Below are 22590 nucleotides of genomic sequence, written 5' to 3' on the forward strand. Positions count from 1 at the left end.
TGGACTCTTCCAACTCTTAGTTCTAACTTTTTAACTGTTGTATACTTAGCTTTCATAAGATTTTTACCAATCTCTATCTGTGACTCCTTAAACCAATAATTTATAATGTCTGTGAACTGAAATTCCTCCATCTCTATTAGTAGTCCATTCCACTGGAGCCCCATTTCAGTAAAGTTTATATTAAATTGTCACATAGGGAAACAATGTACCCCTTGGTCAAACTGACTTTCTTTTTTTCCCCTGGGTAATTAATAATTAGTTTATTTAGCTAATAATCAATGAATCAACCAGTTCAATTCAGATCTCATAAAAAATCCTTCATGCTAACAAACCCTACCCTAAGATCCTGTTAATTTACTTTGTGAATTCTAAGTCCCTTAGTAGAATTGAAGTTTAACCAAGATAGGAGTAACTTCTAAAAATACAGCTGTTATTATTAGTGAGAATTCTTTAAGTAGTCTTGCATATGGAGGAAAAAAGATCATAGAATGATAACTTACTTATATTACCAAATAATTTGTTTCATTTTATAAATAGTTCTTATTAGGGTTTTATAAATATTCATGTATATATATGTGCATTTATTTTAAAGGTTGGGGGTAGGAAAAGTTCAAATTGTTATGTAGGAAACTTCTAGAATGAAATTTCTTTTCACTAATACAGATCTATATTTATTATTGTACAGAATTGGCTGGGGTCATTGAGAGATTAAGTGACATGCTTATGATCTTAAAACTCTGTCAAAGCAGGATTTGTGCTCAAATCTTTGTGACACCATGGCTGACCTTCAATTTTATATGCTACACTGCCAACCCTACTTAAAATAAGATTTACTTTAAAATTTATTTGTTGGTGATTTAATAAGCTGATTATGTAAAGTGAGGTCAACTTGCAATACAAAAATGCTATTTTCTCTGAAATTGAAGAGATAACCTCCAAATCTGTCATTAAATCCTTCCAGAACTTCCAGATAAATACAAACCGAACTAAAAGGTCATCATTTTACTTAATTTGCTTGCTTACCAACTGTTGACCTTTAGGGCCCCACCCTGCATACTGGAGTTTTGCATTGCTGACTTCTGGAGGATCCAAGCTTTGAGGATCTCTGAAAAGAAAAGCATGGGAAAAAAATCAGTAGTACTCAAGGATTTTACAAGCTTGGACTTCATTCTTTAGCTAGTACCCACAGCCCTTTCCCTTCTCTTTGCATCAATTATGAAGAGTTCAGCCTGATTAGCACACAAGATAGATCATTCAATCTCTATTTCAATTCCTTGCATATGTAAAAAGTACAAAAAATCTGAAAGAAGTCCATCACTGTCTAGCCCAAATGGTAAATATTCATCAAAAGAAAAGAAAAAAAAAAAGCAAGAATGGCATATTGATCAATTTTTAAACTATTCATAAAAGTCAGGATTAAAAATTGAAGTATATAGTATAGTTCACAATACCTCCATCCTCATCTTTGACATTCCAGGAAAATATTCCTTATTTTTGCACTTAATATTATTTTTTTCCAATTACATGTAAAGATAGTTTTCAACATTCATTTTTGTTTGCTTTTGAGTTCCAATTTTTTCTTCCTCCCTCTGTTCCTTTCTTTTTCCCAAGGCAGCAAGCAATTTGATTTAGGTTATACTGTACATTTATGCTAAACATATTCCCCCAGTTGTCATATTGTGAAAGAATTATAATAAAAGAGAAAATGCATAAGAAACAAAAAAAAATGCAAAAATGACATGCTTTGATCTGCATTGACTTCATAATTCTTTCTGTAGATATGGATTGCATTTTCCACTTTAAGTCTTTCAAAATTGTCTTGAATCATTGTATTGCTGAAAAAAACTAAATCTATCATAGTTGATCATTGCACAATGTTGCTATTACTATGTACAATGTTCTCCTGTTTCTGCTCACTTCACTCAATATCAGTTCATATAAGTCTTTCCAGGTTTTTCTGAAATTTACCTGTTCATTATTTTTTTTAGAACAATAGTATTGCATTACATTTATATGCCACAACTTCTTCAGCCATTCCCTAATTGATGAACATCCTCTCAATTTCCAATTCTTTGTCACCACAAAAAGAGTTGTTATAGATATTTTCTTATATATGGATCCTTCTCCCTTTTTTATGATCCTTTTGGGATGTAGACCTAGTAATGGTTGCTGGACCAAATGATATTGCTGCATAGTTTTATAGCCCTTTGGTCCTAGTTCCAAAATGCTCTCCAGAATGCTTGGATCAGCTCCCAAATCTACTAACAATGCATTAGTGTTCCAATTTCCCCACATCCTTCCCAACATTTATCATTTTCCTTTTCTGTTATATTAGCTAATCTGATAGGTATGAAGTGGTTACCTCAGAGTTGTTTTAATTTGCATTTCTCTAATCAATAGAGATTTAGAGCATTTTTTCATATGACTACAAATTAAATTTAATTTCTTCATCTGAAAACTGCCTGTTCATATTTTTGATCATTTATCAATTGAGGAATGGTTATTTTCTTGTAAATTTGATAGAATTCTCTATATATTTTAGAGAATAGGTCCTGAATACTGGAAGAGACTTTTTTATGCATTAAAATCAACAATAAAAGGTATGTAAACCTGGATACAAAATTAAAAATCTGATTTCTAGCTGGTGTAAAGATCAGATGGTTTCCAGGTTGGGAGGAGAGTGAAAAGGTATAATTTCCTTGAAATCAGAAAGAGAGATATCCCACTCCTGCCCTAATTGACCAATGTAGGGCTAGTTTTCAAGTGAGTCATATGGATTGCCTAAGATGTATAATTGTGAGAAAATCCTTTGTATCAATCTTTGGCTCTAACTCGGTTTTTGGTTAGCATAATCTAGATCCTTAGTTAAGGGTCTCTAAATAAACAGATGGGGGTATGCAGCTTTCCAACCATGTAGAAATAGGTTCAAACAATGCAATAAAACTTTCTTACAATTGAATAAAATTTTCTTACAGAACAGAATTTAGACTACACCCATAATTAAACAGAAATGGAACCAAACTACCTCTAGAATTGAGTAAAAAGATGTAGTCCATGTGGTTCACTCAATTCCCATAATTCCTTCAGAGGCATCCTGCTTCTGGGGAAAAGATATCCTTCATTTTTCTACCATATAGGTAGCAACAACCTCTTTCTATTGGTCATGTCACCAGGACAAATGACATCTCTAAAATTATGAAATGAGGACAGTCATATTTTCTTTTCTATATGTCCTGAAAAAGATAAATGTCCTCTTCATCTATAGTTTGAGTGCCAAGAATTGAGTAAGTAAAATAACTATTATCCTATGGGTGGAAGAAACAATAACTCCACCATGATTCTCTTCTACAATAAATATATATATATATATATATATATTCATCTAGAACTTGCCTTTCTCTGTATCCCTAGCATATCCCTAGTACTCAGCCCAATACTAGCAGGTACTTTTTGAAAAGTTCACAATAATATGGTAAAAATAAATGACTTTGAAAGGCATAAGAACTATGATCAATGCAGTGACTATTAACTATTCCAGAGAACTCATGACAAAATAAGTTACTCATTACAAAGAGGTGATTTATTTAGGGTGCAGAATGTTTTATATACAGTTCTTGAGGGAATTTCTTTTGCTTGATTATAATTTTTTAAAATAATAATAACTGAAAACCATTTAATAATAAAATAGAATAATTTTTTAAAAAGAATATTTTATATTCTTTTTAAAAAATGAGTTGGGATTGGGAAAGAGAACAAAACTTTCTTTTAATTTTTCATTAAAATAGAAGGACTACAAAAATGAAATATTACATGAATTTTCACATGGGATCACAGTATTATTAGTTTTACTTAACTGTTTTACTCTGTCACAAGAGATTTCTCAAAAAAGGAATAATTTCTAAATGTCTGTAAGGTTAAAACACATCAATATAATTTGAAAAAAATGTTTGTTGAGCCGACATGATTTGCCAAAAGTCATAATATTGAGTATATTGACTGATAATATTGAGTATAATATTCCACAGACTAGAAATGTATACCTATTAAAGATTCTTAAGTTGAGTTACGGGAGACTCCAATTCATTAAGAACTTACCGACATTCTTCTGTTATTAATTAAGGATAGTGCTTTGTAAAAGAAGTTGTATTTTGGAATAGTGAGCTGGGAAGGGCATTCTAGATTCTATATGTGATTTATGAGAAGATTTAGAGGCACAGATTTTCAAAATGCACAAAGAAGATGTTTAAATTTGAATCCATTGGTTTTTTGTTTGTTTGTTTGCTTGTGTAGAAGTAGAGCAGATAGGTTTAGGAGCAGAAGGAAATGAAAAACAATGATAACTCTGGGGAAAGATTCTGAGGATGTGAAGACCCTACCTAGCCTTTCTCTGAGGTATATTGGTAATCATGTGACACATTAAGGAAAGGATAATGATATGATCAGAATAACATGATAAAATCAAGTGGATTGTGATAGAAGAGACGTTTTTAGATAAAAAGAATTTGTAATGTTCAAGTACAACATTGTGAAAAAGGCAGGGCAATAAACTGAAAATCAGGATTTACAAGCCTAGCTCTGCTTCTAACTTGCTTTGTAACCTTAGTTATGTTTCCCTGGGCCTCAACAATCACTCAATATGCATTCATTAGGCACTTATTATCTCAGAGGGCAACTAAGTGGTGCCATGGATAGAATACCCAATCTAGAGTCAGGAAGACTAGTATTCCTGAGTTCAGATCTAGCCTTAGACACTTACTAGCTGTGTGACCGTGAGCACTGGCATTTAACCCTATTTGTTTCAGATTCTTCATCTGTAAAATAAACTTAGAAGGAAATGGCAAATTATGAAAATTCCAAATGGAGGGACTAAGAATCAGACACAAATGGGAATGACTGAAAAATAACAAATTGCAGACACTAGAGGTATTAACACAAGTGAGACACATTTCCTCCCTTCATGGAGCTTACGTTCTACATTCAACTTAGCCACATAGTTTAATGGAAAGAATACTGATTATGCAATCAAAGGACATGGTTCTGCTACTCACTGTAATGCCAGAAAACTGAACAAGACAGAGATTAGAGAACAATTTAATAGTTTATTAAATGGAGAGATTTTCTGGGACCAAATGATCCATGTTTGGTCCCAGGGCTGAATGAGACTATCAATCCAGCCTCCTTGTATTGGGACAGCAAGATTTTTTTATAGGATAACAAGAACAATGACATAATGGGGGAGGTACCTGGATGAGGATAACCTAATGAGGGGAGGTACCTAGGATGACACAATGGAGGGAGATACTGGAGAGGTTACTAATATTCTAATGATGTCTAAAATGGATAGACCTGTCAAACATTAAGAAAGAATGATTATAGCCTAAAGATATAAAATCTTTAGCTCATTAAACATTAAGAGGGAAAGGTTATAATTTGAGGCAGAGTAACTAAATAGAACAATTGGAGAAACTGGGTCAGGACATTAAATGGGAACTGGCATAACACCTAAGTAATATTGGACTTGCCATTGTCTCCTTTCAGGACTCAATTTCCTCATCTGTAAAAGACTTTTGGACTCAATGGTACTACAATCCCTTCTAACCCTAATGTTATACGAGGATCAACAGTACCTCCAAGGCAATTTAAGAAACATGTATGGAGAACTCATTATATACAAGAAAGGCAAAAATAATCATAAAACCATTCTTGGTCCCAAGGAATGAAGTCTGAGGCCTCCCAAAATCATGCATTAGTGCAAAGGAGAGATTCGGGATTGGTGGGGGAAAAAAAGGAGGCAGAATATCAAAATAGAAGGAACACTGGCTCTGGAAACAGAAGAGTTGATTTCTAATCCTGCCCCCAAAGCTGAGTACATGTGTGACAATGTGTCACTTAATCTCCTTGATCTTCAGTTTCTTCATCTGTAAAACAAAGGGATTGAACTAGATTATCCATGAAGTTCCTTCTTGTTCTAGCTCTTTGGACTTGTGAATTCGATATCACTTTATATTTTTAGAAAAGGCTTTAACTTTTTTAGGGACCTTCCACAATTATGATCTCCTTTTAGTCTTACATGACTTTTGGAAAGTACATATATTAAAGGGCAGGTATTAGCCCCATTTGATAGATGAGAAAATCAAAGAGAAATGAGGAATAAATTAACCCATCCATTTCATCATGACCTTGATTTTGTTCACACTCTGGTGACATCAGTCAGGTGCTGCTTCTAAAAATATTAGGTAAGACTAACAAACACAGTGAATCAGACCGACTGAGTTTCTTTGGAATTTGTCAGACACAAAGCACTGGGAAGCAGATTAGAGAGAAATGCTGTTTAAATCCTGTAACCTTATTTGATTTTGAAATTCATTTTGTTAGCTTGTGCTTTCCAAATAGGTGCCTAAGTTATTCAGGAACAACAGGGGATTAACCTCTCTCTAATTTAACAACTGTAAATTCCCGTAAATGTTAACTGAAAAGGGTATCGCTGAGTGGATAATGTGTCTCTCAAGATTACAAAAACAGCAGTTCCAATATGCCAAGGTTATACATGCATTTAAATTTCTATTAGCATTTTCATTCATGCAATGGGAGACCTTTATTACTTTTGTGAAGTTGAAAAAAATTCATCCCTACTTTTCCACACATTTGACACATCTATAAACAGTGGGAAGGGTTTCTAGCATGGGGAAAATAGCACTAGGATTTAGAAGACTTATAACAGAGTGCCAGATCTGCCACTTAACTGGTTATTCAATTTGGAGTAAAATCACAACCTCTCTTAGACTTGCTTTCGCCATTTGTGAAATAAGAACCTTGATTTTAACTTAGAAGAAACTCAGAGACACTCATTCAATAATACCCTTAAATTTACAGATGAGGAAACTGTGTCTAGAAAGAATCACTGTGTTGTAAGGTCAATGGCTGTGGATTCAGGGCTTAAAGAGTCATTGGATAGATTTGTGATGGAAAGTGCCATCCTCATTCAGAGAGAGAACCATGGAGATTGAATATGGTTTAAAGCACAGCATTTTCACCTTTTTGTTGTTGTTGTTGTTTGCTTGCTTGTTTTTTTCTCTCATGTTTTTTTCCTTTTAATCCAATTTTTCTTCTGCAGCATGATGAATTTAGTAGAATTGCATATGTTTAACCGATATTGGATTGCTTTCTGTCTTGGGGAGAGGGAGGATAGTAGAGAGGGAGAAAAATATGGAACACAAGGTTTTGCAAGGGTGAATGCTAGAAACTATCTTTGCATGTATTTGGAAAAATAAAATATTATTGTTCTGTAAGAAATGACCAGCAGGATGAATACAGAGAGGCTTGGAGAGACTTACATGAACTGGTGCTAAGTGAAATAAGTAGAACCAGGAGATCATTATATACTTCAACAACGATACTGTATGAGGATGTATTCTGATGGAAGTAGATTTCTTTGACAAAGAGAAGCTCTAAATGTTTCAATTGTTCAATGATGGACAGAAGCAGCTACACCCAAAGAAAGAACACTGGGAAATGAATGTAAACTGTTTGCATTTTTGTTTTTCTTTTTGGGTTATTTTTACCTTCTGAATCCAATTCTTCCTGTGCAACAAGAGAACTGTTCAGTTTTGCACACACATATTGTATCTAGGATATACTGTGACATATTTAACATGTATAAGACTGCTTGCCATCTGGGGGAAGGAGTGGAGCGAGGGAGGGAGGGGAAAAGTCAGAACAGAAGTGAGTGCAAGGGATAATGTTGTAAAAAATTACCTAGGCAGGGGTTCTGTCAATAAAAAGTTATAATTATTTTTTAAAAATCTCTATTAAAAAAAGAAAAATAAAATATTGTTAGACAAAAAACAAAGAGGGGAGGCACTGAAGATCATCTAACATTCTTATTTTGTTGATCAGGAAAAGGGTTCAGAGAGAAATAAATGCCTTGGCCAAAATCACGTAGGTATAGCTGGAAGTAAAAGGCAGGTCAATGGAATCCTCAATCTGAATTCTTTCCACTTCTAAAATTATAGGCCAAGACTATAACTTACTGGTTTTATGAAAGGATCAGATAAGGAAATGGCTTAGCTTAGCTGTGTTTATTTTATAAATTATAAAGAATCATGCACTAATTTAATAATTTATTGAATATTTTGTGCAAAGCACCATGCTTAGCTCTAGAAGGAGATGTAAAATTAATGAGATACTATGTGGATGTAAGATATTATTATTGATCAGTAAAGAACTATCTCTGGATTAATGATAGACAATCAGATGACTTCATAAAGCTACAAGTGAACTACTGGGGCAGCAATGATTTGGCCTTTGAAAAGTTGCTGTAGTTCATCCATTTATAGTGAGATATTGTATAACTCCTTTTACCTACTCAATAATCCCATTTTGGGGAAATGTCAAACAAACAATACTAGTGGAGTGATTTTCTATAGGGAATGAGATCAAATAGATAACTCAGAGGCCCATCAGTGAGCCATTAGTTTACTAAAGACTCAGCCAAAAAGATAAAACTAATCCCAAACTAATAATCCATATTCAAACCTTTCTTTCTCAAGATGGGGCAACTGAGATCCAGAAAAGATAAGGAGGTGGACAGGAGTGGCCAAAGTGGCTTTGAGACCAATCCTTTGCCCTACTCTGGTCTTATGACTTTAAGTCCATTTCATTGTCTTAAAAACCTCTGATGGGTTAAACTTCTGGGAAAGAAGAAAGGATAAATATAGATGGTCTTTCAAAAAAAGATTCTATGATTCCAACACAATCAAATATCAGTACAATAATTTCACACTATCACACTATTACAGACTTGGAAGGGATCATTAATCAACCACCCTCCCTATGCAGAAATGAATTCTGTTGCTTTTCTGGCAGATGTTCATCTACCTTGAATGATTTCCATAATGGGAAGAAAGCTACTTTTAAAAAATCACCCTTTTTCTTTGTTGGAAAGTTCTAAGGAGTTAGAATGATCTTTATGCTGAATCAAAAATGTATTCTCTCTGACTTTATTCATTCTCATTTTGCATTGCAGGTAAGACCAAATTTATTTCCTCTTTGCTCTGACAGTCCTTGCAAATACTTTGAAAACTGATTGTGTACCCCTTAAATCTTCTCCAGATTAAACATTCCCTTCTCCTTAATTATTTCTTATATGAAATTGTTTCATGACTTTTCCTCATCATGTTTGCTCTCTACTTGTTGACTGTCCTTGAATTAGTGTACCTAGAAGTAAACATGTATTATATAGATATATACTCAATAGACTAAAGTTCAATGATTCTATTATCTACTTTGCTTTGTATACTTTACTTCAGTTAATACAAACTAAGGCTTCATTAGTGTTTTTTTTTTTTAAGTAGTTCTGATAAAGTATCATACTGGAAAGGGAAGGAAAGGACATAAACTTGTATATTGTGCATCCTATGAGGCAGCTAGATGGCCCAGTGGTTAGACTGTCCAGTCAAATCCAGTCAAGTAAAAGGACTACTCTTCCTAAGTTCAAATCTGTCCTCAGACACTTACTAGCTATATGACCTTGAGCAAATCACTTCATCCTGTTTGCCTCAGTTTTCTTATCTGGAAAATGGGTTGGAGAAGGAAATGACAATTCATTCTATTATCTTTGCCAGGAAAACCCTAAAGGGGTCACAAAGAGTCAGATACTAATGAAATAATTGAGGAATAATAATAATTGTGCCTTCTATTTCCCAGGCATTGTGCTAAGTACTTTTTACAAATATTAATTCATTTGATCCTTACACGGTAGGTACTGTTATTAGACTTAATTTACAATCAAGAAAACTGAGGCAAACAGGTTAAGTCACTTGCTTAGAATTATGACATTAGTAAATGTTTGAAGTTACATATAAATTCTGGTATTCCTGACTCCAAGCTCACTCATTATCCCATCCAATACATTACTTAGCTGCTTTTATTTGACCCACTAGATCTTATTCTTTTCAACTCATGCCATAGTACTACATGCCAGGGAGGCACCTTATTGGAGTACAGCCTTTAAGGTAGCATTTGCTCTATTAAATAAAAAGAGTGTGTGTATTTAAATAATCAATAAGCAATAAACCCAAAGGGATCATACATTCTTTTGCTTTTTTTTAGTCAATTGCACGCTATTAGACAAAACTATACAACCCCTCTTCTTCTTCCTTTTTTTTTTCTTAATTGTTTAGAACTATTTACTAATCTACAATTTCTGGAAAACACTTTTCTTCCTTTTTTGAAAACAAGACATTTGCCCATTTTCAGTCTTTCTTTATAATTTCTCAAGGGCTATTAAGTCAAGAATAGAATGGTAGTCATTCTATCATTACTTCCATGTTGTGAAAAGAACAATAATCTTACATTCAGAAGGCCTTAATTTCTCTCAGTCTCAATTTCTTCATAAAATGGAGATAACAAATATACTTATAGGGTTGTTATGAGACATAAATAGAATAATATAGTCAGTTTGCAAATACATATATATCATATAAATATTAGCTATTATTATAATACATATTTTCCTATGTACTCATCATTATTAGATTTATTACTTAGATGATACATAGTACTTGGAAAAGAAGAGCCCATTAACTGGGGTCCTTTTGTTTTACAATTTTAATGGCAATGCGACTGCTATTAACAGTGCCCTCCTTAGATGATGTTTTGGGAAAAAAAAGACATGGCTTTATAAATGTGGATCCTTTTTCCACTGAAAGAAATGACTACTTCTCTACATTTTCATAGTCTTTGAAGTTATCATGACCAAAAAAGAATCACTTAATGACCAATTCTTTGGTGCTTAGTATTTCTGAACTTATCTGAGCTGAGTTTTAGACAAATTGTCAACAAGCTGAAAATCAATGCAATCAAAAGTTTGGGCTCCATTAAAAGAGGAGGTCCAGGGTCACTTTTCATGGTTAAAGAGCCAAATTAGGCAGTAACAATAAAAGAAACTATCATACAGGAGTTTTGACTCCTGGAATCATTAGGTTAGCTGTAGAAATCAGAGCTGCATTTTCATTAGCACAGGGAACTTTTGGTGAGGGAACTCCCTATATCAAGGTTATTTAGCATCTTCAGTGAAACTTAAAGTTATAGAGTTGCCTAGGTCCCTAATAGTATAAGCATACAGTAGCATTTTAGAGATGGGAGATGAATTCTGGTTTTCTCAGACTTTGGGACTGGCTTTTTCTCCCACTCAACCCATTTCTCTTCATAGTTGAAGAGGTAAAGACCAATAATGTGAATCAAGAGCTTCATGTAACTTTTCTGTCTTTGGAAGAGATTTGTGCATTTCAACTACAATAACAAACTTATTTCCTCTTAAAAATATTTTTAGTTGTAAACCCAATTCATTGACCTTCTCTTTCTCTATTTTATACAAATAGGCCTCTAGAGATATGAAATTTCCCCTTATTACCGCTTTGGCTGCATCCCATACATTTTGGTATGATGTCTCATTATTATCGTTTTCTTGGGTGAAGTTATTAATTATGTCTATGATTTGCTGTTTCACCCAATCATTCTTTAGTATGAGATTATTTAGTTTCCAATTATTTTTTTGGTCTACTTCCCCCTGGTTTTTTGTTGAATGTAATTTTCATTGCATCGTGGTCTGAAAAGGATGCATTTACTATTTGTGCCTTACTGCATTTGAGTTTGAGGTTTTTATGTCCTAATATATGGTCAATTTTTGTATAGGTTCCATGAACTGCTGAAAAGAAAGTGTATTCCTTTCTGTCTCCATTACATTTTCTCCAGAGATCTATCATATCTAACTTTTCTAGTATTCTATTTACCTCTTTGACTTCTTTCTTATTTATTTTGTGGTTTGATTTATCTAATTCTGAGAGTGCAAGGTTAAGATCTCCCACTATTATAGTTTTACTGTCTATTTCTTCTTGCAGCTTTCTTAATTTCTCTTTTAAGAATTTAGATGCTACACCACTTGGTGCATATATGTTTAATATAGATAGTGCTTCATTATCCATGCTACCCTTTAACAAGATATAGTGCCCTTCCTTATCTCTTTTAATTAGATCAATTTTTGCTTTAGCTTGATCTGAGATCAGGATGGCTACCCCTGCTTTTTTGACTTCACCTGAAGCATAGTAGATTTTGCTCCAACCTTTTACCTTTAACCTGCATGTATCTCCCCACTTCAGGTGTGTTTCCTGTAAACAACATACTGTAGGATTCTGGCTTTTAATCCATTCTGCTAACTGCTTCCTCTTTATGGGGGTGTTTACCCCATTCACATTTATGGTTAGAATGACCAATTCTGTATTACTTGCCATCTTGTTAACCCCGGTTTATGCTTTTCTCCCTTCTTTCCTCTTTCCCCCCTTCCCAGTATTAAGCTTGTGAGCACCACTTGCTTCTCACAGCTCTCCCTTTTTAGTATCCCTCCCCCCGCCTTAGAGTTCCTCCCCCTATCTTACCCCTTTCCCTCCCAGTTTCCGTATTCCCTTCCTCTTAGCTTATTCCTTCCCTTTTCACTTTTCCCTTCTCACTTTTCAATGAGGTGGGAGAAATTTCACCATAGATTGAATATGTCTTAAGATTTTTCACTTAAAGCCAATTCTGAAGGCAGTAAGATACCCACTATATTCATCCCCCTCCATTCTTTCTCTCAGATATAATAGGTTTCCTATGCCTCTTCATGAGATGTACTACCCCCACTTTACCCTTTTTCTGGTACAATGTCCTTTCCACATCAATTTCTAGAACAAGGTATACATATATTCTTTATACATCTATATAGTCGAAATATAGTTCCCAAGATTAATCTTTACCTTTTTAGATTTCTCTTGAGTTCTATATTTGTAGATCAAACTTTTTGTTAAGTTCTGGCTTTTTCATCAGAAATAGATGAAATTCGCTTACTAGTTGAATGTCCATCTTCTTCCCTGGAAAAAGATGCTCATTCTCACTGGGTAAGTTATTTTTGGTTGCATACCAAGTTCCTTAGCCTTTCGGAATATCATATTCCAGGCCCTTCGATCTTTTAATGTGGATGCTGCCAGATCCTGGGTGATCCTTATTGTGGCTCCTTGATACTTGAATTGGGTTTTTCTAGCCGCTTGCAGTATTTTTTCCTTCGTCTGAAGGTTCTGGCATTTGGCCACTATATTCCTTGGTGTTTTGATTTTAGGATCCCTTTCAGTGGGTGATCGATGAATCCTTTCAATGTTTATTTTTTCCTCTGTTCCTATGACTTCTGGGCAGTTCTCTTTGATAATTTCCTGGAAAATAGTGTCCAGGCTCTTTTTTTCATCATTCTTTTCTGGGAGTCCAATGATTCTCAGATTGTCTCTCCTGGATCTGTTTTCCAGGTCTGTTGTCTTCCCCAGAAGGTATTTCACATTTTTTTCCATTGTTTGATTTTTTTGGATTTGCTTGACTGATTCTTCTTGTCTCCTTGAGTCATTCAATTCCAATTGTTCAGTTCTGATTTTCAGTGAAGTATTTTCTTCACTCACTTTTTAAAAATCTTTTTCTAATTGTCCCATTGAGTTCTTTTGTTCTGTGGAATTTTTTTCCATTTCGCCAATTTTGTTTTCCAGTTCACCAATCCTATTTTTCAAGGATTTTACTTCTTTATCCACTCTCTCTTTAACTGACTTCTCCAGGCTCTTTTGCCAAGCCTCCCTCTCCTTTTCCCAAGCTTCCCTCTCCTTTTGCCAAGCCTCACTCTGCTTTTCCCATTTTTCTTCTAGCTCCCTTGTGAGAGCCTTTTTAATTACTTCTATGAGGTTCATCTGTGCTGAGGAATAGATGATCTCCTCCTTTGGGGATTCACCTGGGGACTGTCTGTTTTTAGTCTCCTCAGGATTTAGAGTCTGCTCTCTATCTGTATAGAAGCTGTCAAGGGTTAAAGTCCTCTTCAGTTTCTTGCTCATTCTGTCTAATAATCAAAGACAAACTAGCAAAGAAAAACAGAAAAAACTGGAGTCTTTCTTTGGGGGAGGGGCTGGGTGGTGTTACCAAGCTTCCTCTCCAGACTGCGGGGGGCAGCAGTGAGGCACTAGCCCGACTGTGCTGTGCCTGCGCTCTGAGATCCCAGACCATGCTGAGTCACTGGCAGAGGGAGAGGGGGGGCGGCCAGGTCCTGAGAGACTCCAGCTGTTTGGGGTTGTATTCTTCACCCCCGGTGTTTTTAGCTTCTCTGCTGGGCTGCTGACTAGCTCCCGGAGCAAAGTATCTAATCCTGTAGCGAAGCTCTCCCCGCAGAGACGGCTGCGATCACTCCCCACCCCCTCTCCAGTCTGCTCCTGTGCTCTCACTGCCGCTGCCCGCCGCCTGCGCCCGATCTAAAACGTCCCAGCCCTCCAGTAAAGACAAACCTTTCTTGGAGAATCTCAAGGATGGCTTCTCTTGGTAACTATTTGTGGGTTTTTTTTTCAGTCAAGCATTAATTCAGAGGCTTGTAATGAAATGGATAGTGAGAGAAAACATGGAGCTACACAGCTATGTGCCTCCTCTCCACTATCTTAACCGGAAGTCCTCTTAAAAATATTTTTATCTTTTTTTAATAAAAATAAAATCCTAAGAGATCCTATTGAGATCTGAAATATGATATCATATTATTCACAGAATATTAGAAATTGGTGGAATCTTAGAGATCTCTAAGAATAATAATTTCATTTTCCAGATTAGGAAACTGAAGCACATTGTTGTGGAGAGACATGGCTATGTTAACACAGCTATTTAAGTCATCAGATTCCTCCATTACTTAAGGAAAATAACAAACTTTGAACGAGAGAGAGAGAGAGAGAGAGAGAGAGAGAGAGAGAGAGAGAGAGAATATAAAATAAATCTAGAAAGCCAAGCAAAAGTCAATCCTGGGAAATTTTTCTTTTAGATCAAAGAGAAATATGGTTCCTGCTGCAAAAATAAGGCTAATCCTGTTTTTTCTCTGGGAACAAATGTTGGTAGCATCACTGACATATCTTAGAAGTCAACATTGAAAGAAGGTAAAGATTTAATTTCTACTCATCTTAAGTCATTCCTAGTGACAGTGTGTCTTCATTCATACTTCACACTCAGTGGCTTTTTGTTGTACTGGATAATTCCTTGCTGAAGTTAATTTTTACGACTGAACAGTTAGGTTTCTTACAACTTTAACAGACTATGATCCACTGACTTTGAAGTGGGCACAAACTGGTGAGAAATGATTCACAAAGAGGAAAATTAGATGGTCTTACTATGGGAAATAATAGCAGAATCTGCTCCAGTTTTGACTATTTAAGCAATAAGCAAAACAGGACATGAATCATTTTGAATTTCTGAGGTAGAAATGAATATGGCATAATTTATGCTCCCCTTTAAGACTGAGTCTCCCTAACTTGCCAAGGTTATAAGTGCAGTGGCTACCCAATGGCCCAATTTCATTGCCAATCAGCATAGACCTTTTGACCTGCTTCTTTTTTGACTGGAGAGTTTGCCTCTCTTGGGAAGACTGATAACCCCTCTACTCCTGGAGGTGTCAGACTGTGGATACCCAATCAATTTTAGACCTACTGTAGCTCAGAATTCTGAAGCTAAAGTGTCTATGAGCCTTAGATACCCACAAATAGTAGGCATTATAGGCATGAACTACTGTGCTTAGCCCATATTTGTGTTCATAAAATAATCTAGAGGAATTTGAAAAAAATCCAATGTAACTAAACTATAAGGCTGCTGTAGACCCCCTTTTTGACTACTTTCCCTTTCACAGGAGAAAACTTAGTGGAACTCTATCTTTAATTCTAATCCTAATATTTTCTTTTATTATTCAAAAAAAGGAATGCAAAATAATTGGAGTTGTAAATAAACAAAAAACAACAGGACTTCCAGTTTGACATTCTCTAACCATGGGAATTTTTTTGCAATTTAAGTCATTTCACTGGTCTGAGCCTTAATTTCTTCATCTATAAAAAGGAGGTAATGATAATTGTACTATCTTACTCACAGGATTATTAAAGAACATACTTTGTTAATTTTTGTTTTTGGGTCAGGACTTATGATTATATCTGTGTCCAAAGACCCTTTCTACAAAAATGGACAGGTAATTCATCGGTAATTTAATTTTAAAGAGTTCTTGAGAACATTTGTAATTGAAATGCTTTGTGGAAAGGCTCATAGCCAAGAACAATTATATTCAGGATTTTTTTTGTTTAAATCTTTATTTATTTATTTATTTATTTTTATTATAACTTTTTTATTGACAGAGCCCATGCCTGGATAATTTTTTTTACAACATTATCCCTTGTACTCACTTCTGTTCCGACTTTTCTTCTCCCTCCCTTCACCCTCTACCCCAGATGGCAAACAGTCTTATACAAAGTTAAATATGTCATAGTGTATCCTAGATACAATATATGTGTGCAGAACCGAACAGTTCTCTTGTTGCACGGGAAGGATTGGGTTCAGAAGGTTAAAAATAATCTGGGAAGAAAAACAAAAATGCCAGCAGTTTATATTCATTTCCCAGTGTTCTTTCTTTGGGTATAGTTGCTTCTGTCCATCCTTGATCAACTGAAACTGAGTTAGAGCTTCTCTTTGTCGAAGAAATCTACTTCCATCAGAATACATACTCATACAGTATCGTTGTTGAAGTATATAATGATCTTCTGGTTCTGCTTATTTCACTTAGCATCAGTTCATGTAAGTCTCTCCAAGCCTCTTTGTATTCATCCTGCTGGTCATTTCTTACAGAACAATAATATTCCATAACATTCATATACCACAATTTGCTCAACCATTCTCCAATTGATGGGCATCTATTCATTTTCCAGTTTCTAGCTACTACAAACAGAGCTACCACAAACATTTTGCATAGGCAGGATTTTAAAGTGTGTCTTTCTTATTCTAAGATCACTCCTTTATTTACTAAACTGCCTCTTACACTCTAATGAAATAGAGGATTTAGATTCTACAAGAGCAGTATGTCTCTTTTTCTTTTTCTAGATCACACACAGAGAATATGGTGTATTATCAATCTTGGGTTTTTCTTTGAAATAATAGGAATTGTAAGATACATACATTTGTCTTTGGTCCTCTCTCTCTCTCTCTCTCTCTCTCTCTCTCTCTCTCTCTTTCTCTCTTTTTCTCTTTATTTCTCTCTCTCTCTCACTTGTTAGTTGTTAATCTCCTCTTGTTAACCTCCTGTGCCTCCAATATAGCAACATCCAAAAGGTCCTAAGTGAAATCCCTTACTCAAGTCTTCCCCTACTCTAATTTCATCCTTCTCTAAGTTATCAAAGTGAATTTGTTAAAATATAGATAGGACCAAGTCAACCTGCTATTCAATAAACTCTAGTGCCTTCCCACTAGGAACAGGATCAAACAAACAAACAAAAAAATTGTTTGGTATGTAAAGCCTTTCACAACCTGGCCCTTCCTGCTTTTCCAGTCATCCACTTTATTCCTCTTCACGTATCCTAAAGGCCGATTCAACTAAAATTTATTTAGTATCCACTCTGTGCCAGGAACTGTACAATACAAAGAGTTCCTACTTTTAAATGCAATGGGCTACTTGTGTTCCTTATACCCAATCCATACCTACTCTCTTTCTTTGAGTCTAGAAATCACTCCATTCTCACCTCCCACTCTGGCCTCCATTAAAGGGGAAAAGGAAAGGGAACCATCATCATGAAATGGCTATTATATGCCAGGCATTGTGCTAAATGCTTTACAACTATTATCTTATTTGGACCTCACAAAGATCTAGGAAGCAGGTGCTATCATAATTCCTATTTTACAGATGAGAAAATTGAGGCAAATAGAAATTAAGTGATCTGTTTGTCCAGGATCCATATCAAACTCAAGTCTTCATGACTTCAGGTTCAGTGCTCTAACCAAAGCACAACCCACTCCATCTAAAACTCAGCTCAACTATGGCCTTCTGTAGGAAGCCTATTCTGTTTCTCCTTCATCCCTTAAAAGAAAATTTTGAATCCCCTTCCCTCGATATGCTCCTTATTTATCTTGCTTCTAGTTGTTTGTATACTTATTATTTTTTCCCATTAGAATGTAAATTCCTAGAGAGCATTTTTATATCTTTTTTTTTTTTTTTGGCATTGTGCTTGGTATAGGGTGTTTAAAAAAATCCTTGTAATTTCCAATCCCTATATTTTTGCCTGCTTGCATTTTAGATTTCCTTCACAGGCTAATTATACAATATTTCAGAGTCCGATTCTTTTTGTATAGCAAAATAACTCTTTGGTCATGTATACTTATTGTGTATCTAATTTATACTTTAATATATTTAACATATACTGGTCATCCTGCCATCTAGGGGAGGGGGTGGGGGAAAGGAGGGGAAAAATTGGAACAAAATGTTTGGCAATTGTCAATATTGTAAAATTACCCATACATATAACTTGTAAATAAAAAGCTATGAAATTTTAAAAAATCCTTGTTAGTTGCCTGCATAATTGGAGTCAGTCTATCTTTCTAGACTAATTTCATACAAATCCCCTTCATTCACTCCACATTTTAGCCAAAGTAGCTAAAACTGCCCAATCACTTCCTTTACACACATGTAGTTCATTTCCATGCATAGAATGCTCTCCTTCCTTATCTTCAACTGTTTTTGGCTCAGTACAGGGGCTATTTCCCAGGAAGCCTTCCCTGATCCCCTTAGCTGAAAGTGAGATTTGTCTCTCCTTAATTTTTGAAGAGCACTCTATTAAAATCTTTTTACTTTGGACTACATTTATTTGGACATATGTTATAGCCTGCCATTAGAAAGTAAGCTGCTTAACAGCAAGAGACCCATGATATTTTCTTTTAACTGCAGCACAATACCTTGAGTAGAATAGGACCCCTTTCTCTTTTCAATGATTAAACTGAAAGTGCCTAAATGTCTACTCTTTGGCCCCACCCAAGTTTTCTTGCAATTATTGGGAAACTTCCTTTATTTCAGTACTTTCTATATTCTCTCAATCCATATTTATACTACAGATGTCCTTTTATTTAAAAAAAATGCTGATCTAGCTCTACAAGGTGACAGATAACTAATTTGTTACCTTGTGTTAGTGCATTATAATGTCATACTCCTCACGTATAATATATGTGTGTAAATTAATAGCATCTAGCTAGGAATAAGATAATTCATCTTTCTATAGCACTCAAAAGTTTATGAAGAATTTTTTTTACATCTGTGATCTTTTTAGAAGCTCATGATAACCCAGGGCAGTATCACAGAAATTATTATTCCTATTTTACAAATGGGAACCCAGAGGTTCAGGGAAGTTAACTTGCCTGGGATCACAGAGTTTATAAGTATCAGAGGCACATTCAACACTATCCATTACTTTGTGAGGTCTGCTAACAATTAGACATAATGGTTTAGCAAATAGCTACCATTGATGGAGAATTTACTATGCTTTAGGTGGTCAGCTAGGTGGCGCCATAGTGCACAAAGGAAAACTTGCTGAATTTCAATCTGGCCTCAGATACTTAGTAACCTTGTGAACCTTGGTTACGAGTCACTTTGTATATTTCAATTTCTCATCCGTAAAATGAGCTGGAAAAAAAAGCGGCAAACCCATCAACATCTTTCCCAAGGAAACCCCAAATGGGTTACAAAGAGTCATCTAAAGTGACTGAATAACAATAGTATGGCAGGCACATTTGATCACACACCCACTCTGGACAGAGGTGCTGTTAAGTTCCGCTGATGGCTGATCCATGGTATGACTTATAGCCATATCTGACAACATGTTAGTGAGCCTAGGATCCACATATCCATGAACAATGGGTAGTACCTGAGCCCCCTGGTTTTTAAATGGGATAGATATATGCAGATTTCTACTGTTTTAGATTTAGGATCTGTGTGAAATGTGGCTATTACTAAATCCCTGTGAACAATATTTCCAGTTTCTGAAGTGCTAAAAAACGGTCTATTCTTTAGAAAGAAGGATACTATAGGCTTGATAAAAGATCTAGAAATACCATCAAAAGATCTTTGACTGGGAGATGAGGGCTTAATTCAAATCCCAGACTTGCCATGGAGCAGCTTTGTGATTCTGTCTTTCTATATCTGTAATATCTGATGATCTCTAAAGTCTGTGATAGATCTAGTCAAAAGGAATCTTAGAGGTGAATCACCCCGTTTCCTAAATGGAGAAACTGAGGTGAAGAAAAATTACTTGAACTGCCTAAAGTTCCATAGATAGTAAATACCAGAGCTGGTTTTTGAATATGTACATCTTTTATTTCCAAGTAGGTGCTACTTTTATTACAGCATGCAATCTACATGATTGGGTTGTGTAATAGAATTGAAGTCTAGAAGACTTCAGTTCAAATGCTGACATGACACTAACTGGCTATATGATCCTAGGATAATCACTTCTAGTCTCTGAGCCTCACCTCACCTATAAAATGTGAACAGTAATGACACCTACCTGATGGGTGGTGCAGATCAAACAAGATAATGTATATAAAGTGCTTTGCAAACCTTAACATGCTATACAAATACCATTACTATTCCTGTAGAGTCCTGAATTAAAATTCTCTCGAGGGTGGGGGCAGGAAATAAGCATCTATTAAATAACTAATATATGCTAGATACTGTTCTAGACAATTTATAAATATCTCATTTGATCCTAACAACAATCCTGAAAGAAAAGTGCTATTATTATCTCCTTTTCATAGATAAGGAGATTGAAGGTCCCACACTACTAAGTGTTTAAGGTCATATTTAAACTCTGTTTTTCATAATTCTGGGTTCAATGCTCCATCCAATGTGATATCTAGCTGCCTAAAATGCCTCTCATACCACTATCTGAATTTCCCAAAGATCTTCAGAAGAAAAAAAAAAGGTTTCTCTACTTTCTCTTCAGTTTCCTCTCACATCAGAAGATATTAAACATGTTTTTGATCATTTCAAGGGCTTTCTTATCCTGACCTTCAGTAAACCTCTATTGTAGAAGAAGGAGGAATGAGAAAGTAAGTGAGCCTAAAATACTTGCAAACCCAGAGCTGGTGCTTTCTTTTTAGCATGTGTCACTAGTAAAGTAAGATCTCAAGTCTTAGAGATAGGCAAAAAATTAATGAGTTTTTGGAAGGACAAAGAGAAGCTCTTTTAAAAATGGAGAGATTCGAATGTAGGCAATTCAGAAAGGGGTTATCTTCCTTTCCAACCATTCAGGCAGTTTCCCCCCTCTCCTCCTCCCAATTCTTTTATTGGTGCTTCTTAGCTTTCTAAATCCATTTCACTAGTATTGTCTTCCTTTTGACTAGTGCTGAGAGATGGGGAAAGGGATGCTTTTTCTCATTGAATAGGGGAATGGAATGATTCCCCCAAATTATTTTTTAATAAAACCCAGAAAGGGGTAAAAAAATATAAATGTTATCTAAAGTAGTTCCAGAGCTTTTCATTATGGGAATACATTGGGTTTCAATTTCTTTGGAGTCAGCAGAAATCGATACTGTTGACCATCCTCTTCTTTTTCAAAGTCTTTCCATGGCACACATCTCCTAGTTCTCCTCCTACCCCTCTGACTGTTCTTTGTCTACTTTTACTTCTTCTTTGGGTTCATATAGTATTATTAGCTCTATCCCTTTCTCTATCTTTTTCCTCTTTTCTAGTCCTATGGTATTAAGTATCATCTCCAAGCAGATGACTTCCAAATTTGGAATGTAACTCAGACAATGTAGCTACAGTACAGTTACCATATTATCTATTAAAGTAGGGAAAAGTACTATCTGATTTCTGGACCTCTTCATTTGTATGTCCCATTAGTTTTTCCAACAGTAAATCACAAACTTGTCTTTCTTCCAAAGTCTGCTCTTTTTCCTAACGTCCTTATTTCTAATTACAGGACCACTATCCTATTAGTCTTCCAAACTTAAAAGCTCAGTGTTACTTTTGACTATTCTCTTTCTATAATCCACAATTAATCAGTCATCAAATTCTCTTGATTTTATACTCACAAAAACTTTTCTACCCATCTCCTTTCTATCTCTTTACCATAATCCTAGTTCAGACTCTCAATTAACTTCACAATTCAATTCAACATGCATTTATAAATCACCTGTTTTGTTCAGAGCACTATGCAAAGTTTTGGTAAATATCTAATTTAGATAACACACCATTCCTGACTTATGAAGTTTCTAATCTATCGGAGGGACACAAACAAAATAATGAATGATAAATTCAAGTACTATCTGATCCACTACTTCATAACTTAACAGCTTCTGAAGTAATCAATCATCTGGCTTACATTACCATTTAGCTTCTGTTAAGACAGTTAAAATAGTTTGCAGAACATTAAATAGAAAAGAATAACTGCAATGTAATGATTTTTCTTAGCATCATTTTTAGCTATAATTAATCAAAAGAAAATGAGCAAAAAGGAGTCAATAATGAAGAATGTTTTCTACCTTCAGAAAGTGGTAGATAAACTCTGAATGCATATTAAGGAATATTTTACTCTTTATATTTTTTGCTTTTTAAAAATTTTGCAATATGGATAACAGAAATATATTTTGCATGACTCGTGTAACTAATATATTGTTTGAATTCTCAATGGATGGGGAAAGGGTAGAAGGGATAAAGAAAATCTGAAAATCAATTTTACAAAATCAATGTTAAAAATAAATTCA

General features: G+C 35.0%; 1 protein-coding gene across 3 annotated transcripts in view; it reads right to left on the reverse strand.

Moving 5' to 3' along the window:
• The window catches only part of DPP6 (dipeptidyl peptidase like 6), a 1012545-nt gene that overhangs the window by 269915 nt on the left and 720040 nt on the right, over positions 1-22590 (reverse strand). For all 3 annotated transcript variants that reach the window (XR_007947662.1, XM_051961469.1, XM_051961470.1), the window contains exon 7: positions 1024-1105. Coding sequence is in view for 2 of the 3 variants with exons in the window: in XM_051961469.1 (XP_051817429.1) it covers positions 1024-1105 (82 nt within the window). In the remaining variant the exon portion in view is untranslated. The remainder of the gene's footprint in view (positions 1-1023; positions 1106-22590) is intronic.

This window comes from Antechinus flavipes, chromosome 5, assembly GCF_016432865.1.
Source record: "Antechinus flavipes isolate AdamAnt ecotype Samford, QLD, Australia chromosome 5, AdamAnt_v2, whole genome shotgun sequence".
Taxonomy (NCBI): domain Eukaryota; kingdom Metazoa; phylum Chordata; class Mammalia; order Dasyuromorphia; family Dasyuridae; genus Antechinus; species Antechinus flavipes.